Genomic DNA, 17,726 nt, shown 5'->3' on the forward strand with positions numbered 1-17,726 from the left:
GACATTGCCTATCAGCCAAGAGCTCTTAATGACCCTCCAGATGCCTTATCCAAGGGGTTACCCACATGGCTCATTTTGTCAAGGCGCGCAATCTGCCCTACTCCACAGAAGATGTCAGGGAAATGACCAAGTCTTGCCAGGTCTGTGCGGAGTGCAAGCTACACTTTTGTATGCAAAGGCGCACCTGATCAAGTCATCCAGGCCCTTCGAACGACTCAGTGTTGATTTTAAGGGACCTCTCCCCCCCACGAACGGGAACACTTTCTTACTTTCTATCATTGATGAGTAGTCCCGCTTCCCGCTCGCCATTCCAGGTCCAGACACGTCCACTTCATCAGTCATAAAGGCCCTAGATTCCATTTTCCCCCTGTTCAGGTATCCCAGCTATATTCATAGCAACCGGAGCTCATCCTTTAAGAGTGACGAGCTATGTCAGTACCTGCTGGTGAGGGGCATTGCATCCAGCAGGGCTACTAGCTACAAACCCCGGGGGAATGGCAGGTTGAAAAGGAGTATGCCACGGTCTGGAAGGCTGTCAAACTGGTCCTGAAGTCAAAAGGCCTTCCAGGCTCACGCTGGCAAGAAGTCCTTCCTATGGCACTCCATTCCATCTGGTCGCTACTATGTATCGTGACCAACGCTATTCCTGAAGAGCTCCTCTTCAATTTGGAAAGAAGGTCAGCATCGGGAACTATACTCCCAATCTGGCTCACCACTCCTGGTTCAGTCCTTCTCAGGAAGCACGTGAGGAGAAGCAAGACCGACCCCCTGGTGGAAAGGGGTACCAGGCTGGCAGAGAGGACACCACCTCCATTAGGGACCTGGCACCCATTAGAACAATGGATTCATTGCTTCAGGTGCCCTGTGAGCCACGGAGCTCATTGTCGCCACCCCCAGTCAGGACTTCAGGGGATCTATTTCAGGAGGAAAGTGCATCCCCTCCACCTTTGATCCGGAGACGCAACCAGCCTCCTCCTTCACAATGGGACCAGGAGACCCAAGGAGTCCAAGGCCCCCAGATCACTTAAATCTGTAAATAACTGTGTGTTTTTCGATTTTTTTTTTCTGAATCTATCTTCTCTGTCTTCATTCACAGAACTTAAATTCTGCAGGAAGGGGTGAATGCAGTGAATGCACCTCTCGGCTCTGCCCCATCTGCTCACATATAACCTTGGTTTCCTGCCTAAACCCAGAACCCTTCTGAAGACCAATGTGAGACCCTATCTTTAGTTATAAGCTAACAAAAGCGTTTGTTCTCCCTCCATTCATGAGAGCTTTTATTTGTGCTACACACATCTCCTTGTGCACTGTGTATTTGGTCTGGAGAAGGATGCAAGGTGCCTTATCCCAGTTCATCTTAACCAGCAATAGAATAGAATCCTAGAATGATTCGTAGAATGTGCAGAAGGTCATCGAGCCTGCTACACCATCCTTCTGACCTATTTAGCTATAAGGGCTATATCCAACAGCCCTTTGAATCTATCTAACGACTGGCCTCAACAACATTCACAACTCTCTGAGTGAAGAAGTTTCTCCTCATCTTGGTCCCAAATGGTTTGCCCCTAATCCTTGGACTGGGACTCCTTGCTCTGGACTTTTCCAACTTCTGAAACATTCTTCCTGGATCTAACCTGCCCACTCCTATCTGAGTGTTATGTCTCAATGAGATTTCCTCCCATTCTTCTAAAACCCAGTGAGAATAACCATGCTCTCTCTCCAGTCTTTATCATACGTCGTACACCATCCCAGGAATCAGTCTGGTAAACCTTGGCTGCATTCCTTCAAGGGCAAGATTGTCCTTACTCAGATTAGGACTGTTGGATCTATAGGCTGTTCCCAAGGCTGCCATCAAATGCTGGTGGAAGATCATTAGAACAAAGGGTGCTAATGCTTGTTTGCATTCCAGTCCAATGAGATGCATGTAGGATGTGTGCGCTGAGGAATCTTGTAGCAGCAAAGCCAGGGCTTTGCAGGGCAAGACTGTAGTCTAAGGTCCTTTTCCCACTGGCAATTGAGGGGCCAAGTCCTGTGAGAAAGCTTCTCAAACAATGGAAGTTCCATAGCACCAAGAGGGGGCAACATGCGTGGCCATAGTGCCCTGTATACAGAACACACTCACACCACAAATGTATACAACTGTTAATACTAAGAATGTAAAGAATGCCATGCACAGCTATTTGCATTTCTTGTCTCTCTTTACATAAACCAAATGTAGTTCAGATGACGGCCACCGCTGTGGGAGCAGGAGGGAACTGGTGCAGGAGACCTGTGCTTGCCCACTGTGGAATGGCCTGACAGAAAATAATCCACCCAAGTGGACAACAAAGAACCTGTACATTTTCCATAAGATGGGGAGACAGAGACGAAATGGTGACCCACCCCCAGAGAATTGGTCCAACACATCCTAACACATGAAAACTATTGAGGGATATTTGAAAGCAGACTTGGATTTCACATTAACCCAATGAAAGTAATTCGTTAGGATTGTGGTGAAGGTCATGACAAGCTCCTTCTTTTAATTCCCACACAGCCAACTTTCTTTCTTACCAGGAACATGCCAGGAGTCACGTTGTGGCGCTCAACCAGCAGCGCAGAACTCTGACCTGTGTCATTATTTGCTGTGCTCATGTCATACTTCAGCATTCGGAATGGATCAAGCCGGCTCTGGATGTAAACAGGAAACATCATTGCATGTAGTAGAATCACATCATCACTAATCAAACAGGTGGATGTTCTGGAATGATAATTATCCAGCTATTTGCATTTAAATAACAATTTTAACACACACACACACACACACACACACACACACACACACACACACACAAAGGAGCCTTGTCTGCGGGAAACATATAAAACGAAAGAAGTTGGTTGACAAAATCAACTGGAAAACATTCAAAAAAAGAAAGAGAGGGAAAAGTAGAGAGAGAGAGATTGAAAAGGGATAAGAACCATAACTTGAGGAAGGGCTCAAGCCTGAAACGTCAGTAATATACAGTATTTTTACCTCCTGTGGATGCTGCAAGACCGGCTGAGTTCCTCCACCATTTTGATTAGAACCGTAACTGCAAGTTTGTAGGAAATAGTGAACTGACCATAATTCTGAAATTGTGACCAGGAGCAGGTGGTAAATATGGTGAACAATACCCATATCCTGACATACATAAATCTGCAGAATCAAGTCAGTCTTTGAATTTATCTAACGACTGGCCTCAACAACATTCACAACTCTCTGAGTGAAGAAGTTTCTCCTCATCTTGGTCCCAAATGATTTGTCCCTAATCCTTGGACTGGGACTCCTTGCTCTGGACTTTTCCAACTTCTGAAACATTCTTCCTGGATCTAACCTGCCCACTCCACTGTTATGTCAGTCTTTTTTTTAAATTTTTTTACTCTATATCCTACTTGTTTTAAAGTGAATTTAAATTTCCACATTACTGTGGTAAATGTGAAACCAGGTTATTTATCCTGGACTTTTGCACAACCACTCCCTTTGTAGACTGCACTGACCAGGGAAGGTGTGCTCCCAGTGAGATGGAGGGATCTGGTCAGTGCCCACTGGAGGCATGCTCTTTTGTGCAAGGGAACCATGGAGAGCCTACAGGCCACAACCAGGTGTGTCTGGCTGGAGGTCATAAAGGAAGCCTCTGAATGAATCAAAATGCAGACCATTGAGCACTTTACTGCAAACACAAGTATTGCTAAGAAGTGCCTGCTCCTGTGGCTTGGGAACCGTGGATGACATCTGCTGTGGGGGCTAACATGGCAGTGAGCAGTGTGGTGATACAACCACTACACTGGCCACACTCCTACCTGCCTACTGCAGGGGGCAACCACTGTACCTGCAGGTGGGCAACCTGGGAGGCTGGCCCCACCTGCCCGCTGTCAATCACCAGTCTGTATAACATATATATAACAATTACAGCACGGAAACAGGCCATTAGGCCCTTCTAGTCCGCACCGAACCAAACACCCCTTTCTAGTCCCACCTCCCTGCACAATGCCCATAACCCTCCATCTTCTTCTCATCCATATACCTGTCCAACCTTTTCTTAAATAATACAATTGACTCCGCCACCACTATTTCTCCCGGAAGCTCATTCCACACGGCTACCACTCTCTGAGTAAAGAAGTTCCCCCTCATGTTACCTCTAAACCTCTGCCCCTTAATTCTTAACTCATGTCCTCTTGTTTTAATCTTTCCTCCTCTTAACGGAAATAGTCTATCCACATCCACTCTGTCTATCCCTTTCATAATCTTAAATACTTCTATCAAATCCCCTCTCAACCTTCTACGCTCCAAAGAATAAAGACCTAATCTGTCCAATCTCTCCCTATACTCTAGATGCTTAAACCCAGGTAACATTCTGGTAAACCTTCTCTGCACTCTCTCCACTCTGTTTATATCCTTCCTATAATTAGGCGACCAGAACTGCACACAGAACTCCAAATTAGGCCGCACCAACGTCTTATACAATCTCAACATCACCTCCCAACTCCTATATTCCATGCAATGATTGATAAAGGCCAGCATACTAAAAGCCTTCTTCACCACCCTATTCACGTGAGTTTCTACCTTCAGGGAACGATGTACCGTTACTCCTAAATCTTTCTGCTCTTCTGTATTCCTCAATGCTCTCCCATTTACCACGTATGTCCTATTCTGATTCTTCTTACCAAAATGAAGCACCTCACACTTATCAGCATTAAATTCCATCTGCCATTTTTCAGCCCACTTTTCTAAGCAGCCCAAATCCCTCTGCAATCCTTGAAAACCTTCTTCATTATCCACTATTCCACCTATCTTAGTATCGTCTGCATATTTACTAATCCAATTCACCACCCCATCATCTAGATCATTAATGTATATAACGAACAACAATGGGCCCAATACAGATCCTGAGGCACACCACTGGTCACTGGCCTCCAACCTGACAGACAATTATCCACTACCACTCTCTGGCCTCTCCCTTTCAGCCAATGTTCAATCCATTTGACTATCTCAAAATTTATACCTAAAGACTGCACCTTCCTAACTAACCTTCCATGTGGTACCTTATCGAAGGCCTTACTGAAGTCCATATAGACAACATCCACTGCGCTACCCTCATCCACATTCCTAGTCACCTCTTCAAAAAATTCAATCAGATTGGTCAAACATGACCTTCCTCCCACAAATCCATGTTGAGTGCTCCTGATCAGACCCTGTCTATCCAGATGTTTATAAGTACTATCTCTAAGAATTTTCTCCATTAATTTACCTACCACAGATGTCAAACTTACAGGCCGATAGTTGCCAGGCTTCCTCCTTGAACCCTTTTTAAATAACGGAACCACATGCGCAATGCGCCAATCCTCCGGCACTATCCCCATATCTACTGACATTTGGAAAATTACCGCCAGAGCCTCTGCTATTTCCTCCTTCACTTCTCTCAATGTCCTGGGGAAGATCCCGTCTGGTCCCGGAGACTTATCCACCTTTATATTCTTCAAAAGCCTTAAAACTACACCTTTTGTAATCTCTATATTCCCCATATTTACCCAATTTGCTTTTTTTTATCTCACATCTCCCAATATCCTTCTCCTTAGTGAATACCGAAGAAAAGAAACTGTTCAATATCTCCCCCATTTCTCTAGGCTCCACACACAGTTTTCCACTCTGATTTTCTAAGGGACCAATTTTGTCTCTAGCTTTCCTCTTACCATTAACATATTTGTAGAATTCTTTTGGATTAGTTTTCACCCTGCTTGCCATAGTTTCCTCGTACCTTCTTTTAGCTTTCCTAATTCCTCTCTTAAGATTCCTCTTACATTCAATATATCTTTCAAACATCTCCTTAACTCCATGCTTCTTATATCTAATGTACGCCTCCCTTTTTCTTCGAACAAAGTTTCCAATATTCCTTGAAAACCACGGCTCTCTCAAACCTTTTGCCCCTCCTTTTAACCTAACAGGAACATAAAGCTTTTGCACTCTCAAAATCTGATCTTTAAAAGACTTCCGTCTCTCTACTACATCCTGCCCATAAAACAAATTGTCCCAATGCACACCCTGCAAGTCCTTTCGCTTCTCCTCAAATCTAGCTTTTCCCCAATCAAAAACCTCAACCCTTGGCCCTGACTTCTCTCTTTCCATAATGACATTGAAGCTGATGGCATTATGATCACTGGACCCGAAGTGCTCGCCAACACTAACCTCCGTTACTTGACCCATCCCATTTGCCAACAGTAGATCTAACACTGCTCCTTCTCTGGTCGGCACCTCTACATATTGTTGTAAAAAACTATCTTGCACACATTTCACAAACTCTAACCCATCCAGTCCTTTCACAGAATGTGTTTCCCAATCTATATGTGGAAAATTAAAATCTCCCATAATTACAACCCTGTGCTTATCACAAATATCTACTATCTCCCTACAGATTTGCTCCTCTATGTCTCGGTCCCTTCCGGGTGGTCTATAATACACCCCTACAAGTGTAACCTCTCCTTTCCTACTCCTCAGTTCCACCCAAATAGCCTCCGTGGATGTGCCCTCTAATCTATCCTTCCTAGGCACCGCTGTAATATTTTCCCTGACGAGCAATGCAACCCCACCTCCTCTTGCCCCTCCAACTCTATCACACCTAAAACAACGAAACCCAGGGATATTCAGTTGCCAATCACATCCCTCTTGCAACCATGTCTCACTAATCGCTACCACATCATACTTCCAAGTATCAATCCACACCTTCAGCTCATCCACCTTTTTTACAATACTCCTGGCATTAAAATATATGAATTTCAGAGATTTCCCAATTTTTAATCCCTGTTTTCCCTCATCTTTAATAAGAACATTATTTACTTTCCTGCCAATTGCCCTTCATCTTCTTCCAGAGCATTTCCCTTCTCTATCACCTGCCCATCCATATTCAAATACTTACTACAAACTTTCTTTGTTTGCATTCTAACCTTCTCCTTACTGCTCTGTACTATTTTGTTCCCTCCCCCCAACCATTCTAGTTTAAAGGATCCTGAGTAGCCCTAGCAAATACCTCTGCCAGGATTCTGGTCCCCCTGGGATTTAAGTGTAACCCGTCCTTACTGTACAGGTCACATCTCCCCCAAAAAAGGTCCCAGTTATCCAGAAACTTAAAGATCAAGGCGGCCCCCTTTGTGAGTAATTTGGGCACATAGAGGCAGGAAGGTACAGAAACCTTGTGTGTGTACAAGTTTAAGCTGATTAAAGCCTGTTGTATTGTCTGCAGACGTTGCGTCTGAATTCTTTGCACAGCAGTGCTCACAAGCAGCAAACTGAGAGATGTGACAGAGACCAGCAGCAGCAGGCTGGAACGTCGAGGCTGACACTCTGATGGAGTGATCTCCACAGGCAAACCAGTGTAGGTAGCCACAAGTTTACATGGCATCAGAGTGGACCAAAAATACAGCTTGACTCTTGGGTCTTTAAATAGTCCAGCTGCACCATTGAAAGGGGCCTGTGAGAACAGGACTATCTGTGAATAAATGAGAGCTGTTATTTTTGAGTCCAGGGAGATTGATAATCCCACCACAAATGAATGTTATTTATTGCCCTGCTCATTGAGGTCATTTGGTTAAATGGAGTTTGAAAATCCCACTGATAAGTGAAATGACAAAACAACTCAATATGTGCAGGAAAATGTGCTAGGTACTGAAACAGTGTTTAATTATCTGATTTTAAACCATATTAAAACGGGTGACATGGTTAGTGTAGCGGTTAGCGCAACGCTATACAGAACCAGTGACTTGAGTTTTAATCGTGTGCTGTCTGTAAGTTGTTAGTATGTTCTCCCCGTGTCTGCATGGGCTTTCTCTAGGTGCTCCAGTTTCCTTCCACCCACTAAAAACATACAGGGGTTTGTAGGTTCATTGGTGTATTTGGGTGGTATGGGATCGTGTGGTGGAAGGGCCTGTTCCCATGCTGGATGTCTAAATTAAATTAAAATTATTGTGTTCAGGTTCAGCAACTGTCAACTGCAAGATGTCAATTCTTTTACATTTTTAAAATTCAGAGATACAGTACAGTCATAGACCCTTTCGGTCTAAAGGTTAAAACCTTGGGTTTTTTATTTTTGTTTATTTTATGACTATCCCTTTAAGGATAAATTGTTTTTGTAGAGTTACCATAGTTACTATGGCATCATACGCTGTAATATCCAGGCAAATGGGGAGCTTGTGTTCAGTCTTCGGAGAACCATGGAAAGCATCAAAATATTTTTCTTTGAATTCGTCGTCTTATCATCTTATTAGTTTTAATCATTTTACATCATTACGTCTTTAAATGTAATCGAATGCTTTGTTAATTCATCATTATGAAAATCTTGATGTGAAGTTATGCAAAATGGTTATATCAACTAATTAAAGGCCACATTAAGCTGCAACCACAAGCTTATATTTCTTAGAAATGACATGTTTTGAAATTGGGAAAACAAGAGTTTGGAAAGTGTCATCTACACTATTTATTCAAAGAAAAGTAACAAAATTGTGAACTTTGTCTGGAAGAAAGGCTGAAAGAACTCAATTTGTTAAAATTGAAAACTATTCCAGCAGGTCAATGGGTACCACAGCCACAAGAATCGAGTGTACTTGGGCAAGGAGCCACGGGTAGTGCTACTAGTGCTCGAATGTCAATGACCAACCCTGTGGAAAGGGCTAGCGACATTCAGTCTTTTCCGAGTGCATCCAGGTGCAACCATGCGAGTTGAGCATACTCAACAATTGATGTCTCTTTGTGTTGCTGAAGAACCAGCGACAAGTCAAGGATCTCCACCAATGCCATCACAGCCATATCAAGGAACCCCATCAATGCCATCACTTACATGTCAAGGTCCAACACTTATGGCACCAGTTCAAGTTCAGCCAGCTGCATTCACCACAAGACAACCAGTCATAAGCCATGGTGGACTAGACAATATATTAACACTCATACTGCAACAAAATGAAATTTCTGCTATGTTAGCACAACAAGAACAAGGTTCATAGGGTTTCCCTAAGAAGGAAATTCCAGTTTTTAATGGAGATCCATTATAATATCTGATGTTCATGAAATCCTTTGAACATCACATTGAAAGTAGTACTAAAAATGCCAAAGATCATCTGTATAACCTGGAACAGTATACTGGAGGACAGGTGGAGGAGTTAGTCAAAAGTTGCCAATATGGATTCATATCAAGGTTTCAAAAGGACAAAAGAATTATTACGTCATCATGATAGAGATGAACATAAAATCACAAGGGCCACATAGACAAGATTATTTCTTGGTCAGCAATAAAATCAGAGGTCGCAAAGACTTTACAAGAATGTGCTCTCTTTCTGAGAGGATGTTGTTACGCAATGGGAAGTAATGTACATTTGCAAGAGCTGAATTTGCTTGCTAATTTATCAATTATTATAAACAAATTACCTTATAAGTTGAAGGACTTATGGAGAATCAAAGTTGCAGAGTTTAAAATGATTTCCAGAAGAGACGCTACCTTTGAGGATATTATACAATTCTTGGAATGGCATGTGCATGTTTACACCATACCAGTATTTGGAAATATTAAGAATACTTCAATAGTTCCTAAGGATGTAAAGAAGTCTAAATCATCGTTTCAACAGAAACCAAAGGGAAGTACCTTTGTTACCACTGTGTCAAATACAAGCACAAGAAAGAACAAGGAAACAAAGGAAAAAGAAGATCAGACTGTTCAGGAAAGTTGTTTGTATTGCAATGATAAACATGTTTTAGAAAAATGTTCACGATTGAAGAAAAAGTCATATGACAAGAAATTAATCTTTTTAAAGAAGAATGGGATATGTTTCGGTTGCTTGTGTAAAGGACATCAGCAAAACTTGCAACAAGTGACTTAGTTGTGATATATGCAGTTTAAAACATCCCAAGTTACTGCATACTCAACGAAGTAAAGTTGAAAAAGATGTCAAACAATCTGAATCCAAGACTAAAGACACAGTCAAAGAGAATGCCTCAGCTTCGGTTCAGACAAACAGTCTTTCTGGGGCCGGTAACAAGGCTCTCTCAATACTTTCTGTACAAGTTAAAGCTAAAAAAGGAAGCTTCATACTGAAGACACACATTTCTTGATCCAGGAAGTCCAACATCATTTTGTACTGTTAAATTAATAAATAAACTTAATCTTCATGATAAAAGATCACAGATCTTGTTGAAGACAATGAATTATGAAAGCAACTTTGAAACTAATATAGTTTCAGGTTTACTGATTGCTGGATTGAATAGCAATGAATTGTACGAGCTTCCAAGTGTATATACTCAGAAGACTATGCCTGTGAATAAGAAGAATATTCTACATCAGGATGACATCAAACAGTGGGATCATCTAAAAGGCATTTGCTTACCCAAGATTGATGCTAAAATCGAGGTTAAAAGATTAGATGTACCAATAGCTCTCACACCTCTAGAAGTAATAAGGAGTCAAAATGATGACCTTATGCTGTGAGAACGTTGCTTGGATGGACAATTAACGGACCATTAGGAGGAAAAATGAATAATGATCAGGCGTTGTCGAGTATAAATGTCAACATAATTTCAGTTGTCAAAATTAATGATCTGTGGGAAAAATTGATTTTCCTGAATGTCGCAAAAATATTCAAGAACCTTTGAAAGAGGACAAGCAGTTTCTGGATTTGGTTTCAAATTCTGTGAAACATGTTGATGGTCATTACTGTATAGCATTACCTTTGAAGAAGAGAAATTTGTACTCCAGACAGTAAAATCATTGCAGAACAGCGTATGCTGAGTTTGAAGAGAAAATTCAAAAGAAATTCTTCCTTTCATTTGGAATATACCAATGTCATGTCTGATATGATAACCAAGGGTAATGTAGAAAAGGTATCAGAAGATATCTTAGAACGTAAAGATGGTAGAAAATGGTATTTACCTCATCATGGAGTTAAAACATCCACAAAAGGGGAAACTATGTGTAGTATTTGATTGTGGAGCATCATTTCAAGGAGTTTCATTGAATTCTCAACTTTTACAAGGTCCAGACTTAACCACTACTTTAAGAGGTGCTTTGATAAGCTGCAGATATTGAAGTGATGATGTTTCATCAAGTGAAGATCATGATTTTCTATGATTGTTAAGGTGGCCCTAATGGAGAATACAGTAAAGATATGATTGAATACAGAATGACAGTTCATTTATTTAGAGCAACTTCGTCACCAAGTTGTGCAAATTCTGCTCTCAGAAATGTGCTGAAGATAATGAAGAGCGATTTAGTTCTCAAGCTATAAGCATCATCAGAAATAATTTCTATGTTTTTTTAATTTTTTTTTATTTTTTACACTATAAACCACATTGATCAAGACACATACATTTTCCTTTTCAAATATATACAGTGTCATTTTCTCCCCCACCTTCTTCCCATCCCACCCTCCCTACATCCCCTCCCATTCATTTAAAGTTCAGAATCTAAAATACATTAAACCCGTCAAACAATGTTGTCATTCAATAAAAATAAACAAGAAATTCCACTGAGTCAATTCTTTTCATTCCCTTCTCCTTCTGTCATTTTAGGTGGTAGATGTCCCCGGTAGGTTTTCTCTATTGTGTTTCATGTATGGCTCCCATATTTGTTAAAATATTGTAATATTATTTCTTAAATTATATGTTATTTTTTCTAATGGAATACATTTATTCATTTCTATATACCATTGTTGATTTCTCAAATTATCTTCTAATTTCCAGGCTGACATAATGCATTTTTTTGCTACAGCTAGGGCTATCCTAACAAATCTTTTTTGTACACCATCCAAATCAAGTCCAAATTCTTTATTTCTTATATTACTTAGGAGGAAGATCTCTGGGTTTTTTGGTATATTGCTTTTTGTGATTTTATTTAATATCTGGTTTAGATCTTCCCAAAATTTTTCCACTTTCTCACATGTCCAGATTGCATGAATTGTTCCCATTTCCTTTTTACAGCGAAAACATTTGTCAGATACTGTTGGGTCCCATTTATTTAACTTTTGAGGTGTAATATATAGCCTGTGTATCCAGTTATATTGTATCATACGGAACCTCGTATTTATTGTATTTCTCATAGTTCCTGATCATAACTTCTCCCATGTTTCCTTCTTTATCTTTATGTTTAGATCTTGTTCCCATTTTTGTTTAGTTTTACCATTTGTTTCCTCATTCTCCTTTTCTTGTAGTTTAATATACATGTTTGTTATAAATTTTTTGATTATCATTGTGTCTGTAATCACATATTCAAATTTACTACCCTCTGGTAACCTCAGACTGCTTCCCAATTTGTCCTTCAAGTAGGATTTCAGTTGGTAGTATGCCAACACTGTATCGTGAGTTATATATTTATCCTTCATTTGTTGAAAGGATAATAATTTATTTCCTGAAAAGCAATTTTCTATTCTTTTGATCCCTTTTTTCTCCCATTCTCTAAAGGAAAGGTTATCTATTGTAAAAGGGATTAGCTGATTTTGCGTCAGTATTAGTTTTGGTAGTTGGTAATTTGTTTTATTCCTTTCTACATGAATCTTCTTCCAAATATTGAGCAGATGATGTAATACTGGAGAATTCCTATGTTCTACCAATTTTTCAACCCCTTTATATAATATGTTCGGGTATCTTCTCCCCTATTTTATCTAGTTCTAATCTAGTCCAATCTGCCTTTTCCCTTGTTTGATAAAAATCTGATAGGTATCTTAATTGTGCGGCTCTATAATAATTCTCTTCTTTTAGTTGTGTCTTCCTTCATTGCTAATTGTTTTTCTATATTTGCTACTTCCCTTTCCAACTGCTCTGTTTCCTGATTGTAGTCCTTCTTCATCTTGGTTACATAACTTATTATTTGCCCTCTGATGAACGCTTTCATTGCGTCCCATAGTATAAACTTATCTTTCACTGATTCCGTATTTATTTCAAAGTACATTTTAATTTGTCTTTCAATTAATTCTATAAAATCCTGCCTTTTAAGTAGCATGGAGTTTAATCTCCATCTATACATTCTTGGAGGGATGTCCTTCTAACTCTATTCTCAATATCAGGGGTGAGTGGTCCGATAATATTCTAGCTTTATATTCTGTTTTCCTAACTCTGTCTTGCATGCGAGCTGATAACAGGAATAGGTCTATTCTTGAGTATGTTTTATATCTACCCGAATAATATGAATATTCCTTTTCCTTTGGGTGTTATTTCCTCCATATATCCAAAAGTTGCATTTCTTGCATCGATTTAATTATAAATTTGGTTACTTTGTTCTTTCTGTTAATTTTTTTCCCCAGTTTTATCCATGTTTGAATCCAAATTAAGGTTGAAATCCCCTCCTATTAGTATGTTCCCTTGCGTGTCTGATATCTTCAAAAAAATATCTTGCATAAATTTTTGAAATTCCAAAACTCTGAATATATCTGACATTTTATCATTACCTATCTCCCTGCTGGATCTATTATTTCCTCTTCTATTTTAATTGGTACATTTTTACTGATTAATATAGCTACTCCTCTAGCTTTTAAATTATATGGCGCTGCTCTTACATGTCCTATCCAATCTCTCTTTAATTTCTTGTGCTCCATTTCAGTTAAGTGTGTTTCTTGCACAAATGCTATATCAATTTTTTTCTTTTTTCAGTAAATTTAGCAGTTTCTTCCTTTTGATTTGGTTATGTATTCCATTAATATTTAAAGTCATATAGTTCAACGTAGCCATTTCATACTTTGTTTATCTTTCCTTTCCGCTTCCTCATCATCACCTTTCCTTCTTATCCATTTCTGCTTTCTTGTTTTGAAAACTTTATAAGACAACATTTCTAAAACATCAAACATTTCCCTTATTCTCCTATCTAAAATTTCTTTAACCCCACTATCCCCTCCCCCTCCTGAGTTGCCCTTTATCCCTTGTCAGGCAAGGGATAAATCCCTTGTAATCTCCCCTCTCCATTTGGATTTGCGAATTCACTCGCAAACGTCAACTGATTTTGCAGTGACCGTAACTCCTCCCCACCCAGCCCCCCAGGAAAAGATTTCAATTTTCATATATAACAAAGGTCACGCTTTTAATTCCCTCCTTATTCCCTCTATTCCCTTTCATTCCCTTATTAATTCTTATCTATACTCTATATATTTTCCTCTAAATATGGATACACTCATGTATACACATATATACATACACACACACACACACACATATATATATATATATATATATATATATACCCATATACACTCATACATATAGTTCGCGGTCATTTTTGCTCTCGTTACATGTCTTCATCTCTCTGCTTGTTTTGTAGTTGTTCTGCAAATTTTCTTGCTTCCTCCGGATCCGAGAATAGTCTGTTTTGTTGCCCTGGAATAACTATTTTAAGTACCGCTGGGTACTTTAACATAAATTTATATCCTTTTTTCCATAAGATCGTTTTTGCTGTATTGAACTCCTTCCTCTTCTTCAGGAGTTCAAAACTTACGTCTGGATAGAAAAAAAATTTTTGAACTTTGTATTCCAGTGGCTTTTTGTCTTCTCTTATTTTCTTCATTGCTTTCTCCAATATATTTTCTCTTGTTGTCTATCTTAAGAATTTTACTAAAATGGATCTTGGTTTTTGCTGCGGTTGAGGTTAAGGGGCTAATGTTCTATGTGCCCTCTCTATTTCCATTTCTTCTTGTAATTCTGGTCTTCCTAGGACCCTGGGGATCCAATCTTTTATAAATTCTCTCATATTCTTGTCTTCTTCATCTTCCTTAAGGCCCACTATCTTTATATTAGTTCTTCTATTATAGTTTTCCATTATATCTATCTTCTGAGCTAACAGCTCATGTGCCTCTTTAACTTTTTTATTAGATTCTTCTAATTTCTCTTTTAAGTCCTCTACTTCCATTTCTACGATTATTTCTCGTTCTTCCACATTATCCACTCTTTTTCCTATTTCTGATATGACCATTTCTATTTTATTCATTTTTTTTCTGCACTCTTAATTCTTCTTTTTATCTCATTAAATTCTTGTAATTGCCATTCTTTCACTGATTCCATATATTCTTTAAATAAAGATATATCCATTGTCTTGCCTTTCTCTTCTTCTTCCATTTACTTCTGTTCTTCTTCTTCTTCTTCTTCCTCTGGGTTGACCATCTGTTATTTCCTTGTTTTCTTTTTACCCTCTTCTTTCTTGTTATTTTCTCTGTTCTGCACCTGCAGCACAGCAGCAGGTGTCTCTCTCAGCTGTGGAGATCGACTCCGCAGCTGTTCCCCCCTCCCGTCAGTGTGTTTTTTTTTCATGCGCATCGCGCATGCGCGACTCCTCGTGCATGCGCAGTTGCGCACTTCTACTCGGCTCTGCGAGCCATTTTTGTAGTCCCGAGCTCGGGACTTCCACTGACCTGAGGGAGCGGGCCTCTCTCTCCGCGGCGGGCCTCCTCGGACAGGTAAGGCCTTCACCTTCTTCTTCCGATGTTCTTTCTTCTTCCCGCTGTTTTCGACTTTTCTCTCTTTGCTGCCATTTTCTTCTCACCTTTATTTTTACTTAGTTTTAATTTTTACTCTTGTACCTTTGTGTTTTGTGCGTTTTTTTTTTAACTTTTCCGGAGAGGGCTGGAATTCCCTGACCGGCCACTACTCCATCACGTGACTCCTCCAATAATTTCTATGTTGATGACTGTCTTACTTTAGTAGTTTCAGAAAAAGAAGCAATAAATTTTTATCACGAGTTAAAAGAGATCTGTAATAAAGGAGGTTTCTTCCTTACGAAATGGATTAGCAACAGTCGAGATGCGTTGGCTGTTATTCCTAAGGCAGAAAGGAGATAAAACATCTTGACTTGGATTGTGATGCTCTACCTGTCAAAAGAATTCTAGGAATGCAATGGTGTGTTCAATCTGATGTTTTTAAATTCAAATTGTTTTGAAAGAACAGCCTTTAACAAGAAGAAGTATTCTTTCGATCCTTTGGAATACAGGCACCAGTAGTATTAATAGCCAAAACAATTCTGCAAAAATTGTGCACAAGAAAATTTGGATGGGATGAAACTATACCAGATTCCATCAGACAAGATTGGATTGAGAGTATTAAAATGTTAGAAAGTTTTGAAGTCGACTTATGTTTTTAACCAATAAACTTTGGAATTGCCACATATGCTCAGTTACACCATTTTGCTGATGCAAGCGAAGGTGGCTATAGTACTGTCAGTTATTTACTACTGCAAAATAACCAAGAGCGAGTACCTTGTGGATTTGTAATAGGAAAAGACAGAGCGGCTCCATTAAAGCCATTTTCCATACCTCTAATGGAATTGATTGCCACTACGAAATGGACAATGGAAATGGAAATAGGAAATAGGAATTACGGATGGAGTTAGCAGACTCTGTGTTTTGGACTGATAGAACTTCAGTACTTAAATACATCAATAACAAAACCATGAGTTTTTGTACCTTTGTGACTAACAGAATTAATGAGATCGAGAAGGTTTCGCATTGGAGATATGTGAAAACAGTGGATAATCCAGCTGACATGGCTTCATGAGTTCAATCATTTCTGAAAAGAGCCAACACAGTCCTCAATTTCTTTTGAAATCTCAAGAAGATTGGCCTCAAAATCCAGAAGAGTTGAAAGAAATTTCAATGGAGGATCCATAAATCCAATACTAATGCGAATACTATTAAAATTCTACTGAGGAAGATCCAATTATTCGATTAATTTGTAATTATTCTTCATGGTTTTGTTTGAAAAGAGCAGTAGCCTGGATTCTTAGATTAAAAACTATGTTTTACATTGTATCAAGAAAGAGAATCTGAAGTCTCGAAAGAGCTGTTACTTAACAGTTGATGAATTGATGATTTTGTCACAAGACAGCGTTTTGCCTGATGAACCCCCGTTCACATACGTGGGAGTTAATTATTTTGGTCCTTTGCAAGTAAGGTGAGGAAGAAATGTTGAAAAACGAAACAGAGCTATTTTTACTTGTTTGACTACGAGAGGAATTCATATTGAAGTAGCGTCATCACTTGATACAGGCTCCTTTATCATTGTTCTTCGACGTTTTATCGCCGATGTGGTCAAATGAAGGAATTATGGATGATGGATCTAACTTTACAGGAGCTCACTAGAATTATGAAAAGCAATTCAAAATTAGAATCAACATCCAATTCATGATTCATTACTTCAAAAGGAAATTAGTTGGATATTTAACCCACCCACTGGATCACATCATGGAGGTGTGTGAGAAAGAATGATTAGATCAATCAAGAAAATTCTTAATTCCATTTTGAATAATCAAATACTGAATGATGACAATCTTCAGACAGTATTGTGTGAGATTGAAGCTATTTTAAATAGTCGTCCAATAACAAAAAATTCTGTTGATTCAAATGACATTGAGGCACTTACACCGAATCATCTCTCACTTCTTAAATCTAAACATTTAATGCCTCAGGGTCAATTTCAGAAAGAAGATATTTATGCAAGATGCAAATAGAGACAAGTGCAGTTTATTGCAGATTTATTTTGGAAAAGATGGGTTAAAGAATATCTTTCATTATTCCAAGAAAGACAAAAATGGTCTAAAGCTAAATGCAATTTAGTATGCGGAAACATTGTAATTATCATGGACTATTCTGAACCAAGAAATTCTTAGTTGCTGGGAAGAATCGTGGATACAGATTCGGACAAGAAAGGTTTCATTCAGCAAGTGCGGATTAAAACCAAGACTCATTACTTAAATCGACCCATTACTAAAACC

The 17,726-nt window shown here is 39.2% G+C and overlaps 1 protein-coding gene across 6 annotated transcripts in view; it reads right to left on the minus strand.

The window, feature by feature from the left end:
• The window catches only part of LOC138748364 (uncharacterized), a 169,431-nt gene that overhangs the window by 50,501 nt on the left and 101,204 nt on the right, over nucleotides 1–17,726 (minus strand). For all 6 annotated transcript variants that reach the window (XR_011347978.1, XR_011347977.1, XM_069908422.1 and 3 more), the window contains exon 17: nucleotides 2,548–2,664. Coding sequence is in view for 4 of the 6 variants with exons in the window: in XM_069908422.1 (XP_069764523.1) it covers nucleotides 2,548–2,664 (117 nt within the window). In the remaining 2 variants the exon portion in view is untranslated. The remainder of the gene's footprint in view (nucleotides 1–2,547; nucleotides 2,665–17,726) is intronic.

This window comes from Narcine bancroftii, chromosome 13 (genome assembly GCF_036971445.1).
Source record: "Narcine bancroftii isolate sNarBan1 chromosome 13, sNarBan1.hap1, whole genome shotgun sequence".
Lineage (NCBI taxonomy): Eukaryota > Metazoa > Chordata > Chondrichthyes > Torpediniformes > Narcinidae > Narcine > Narcine bancroftii.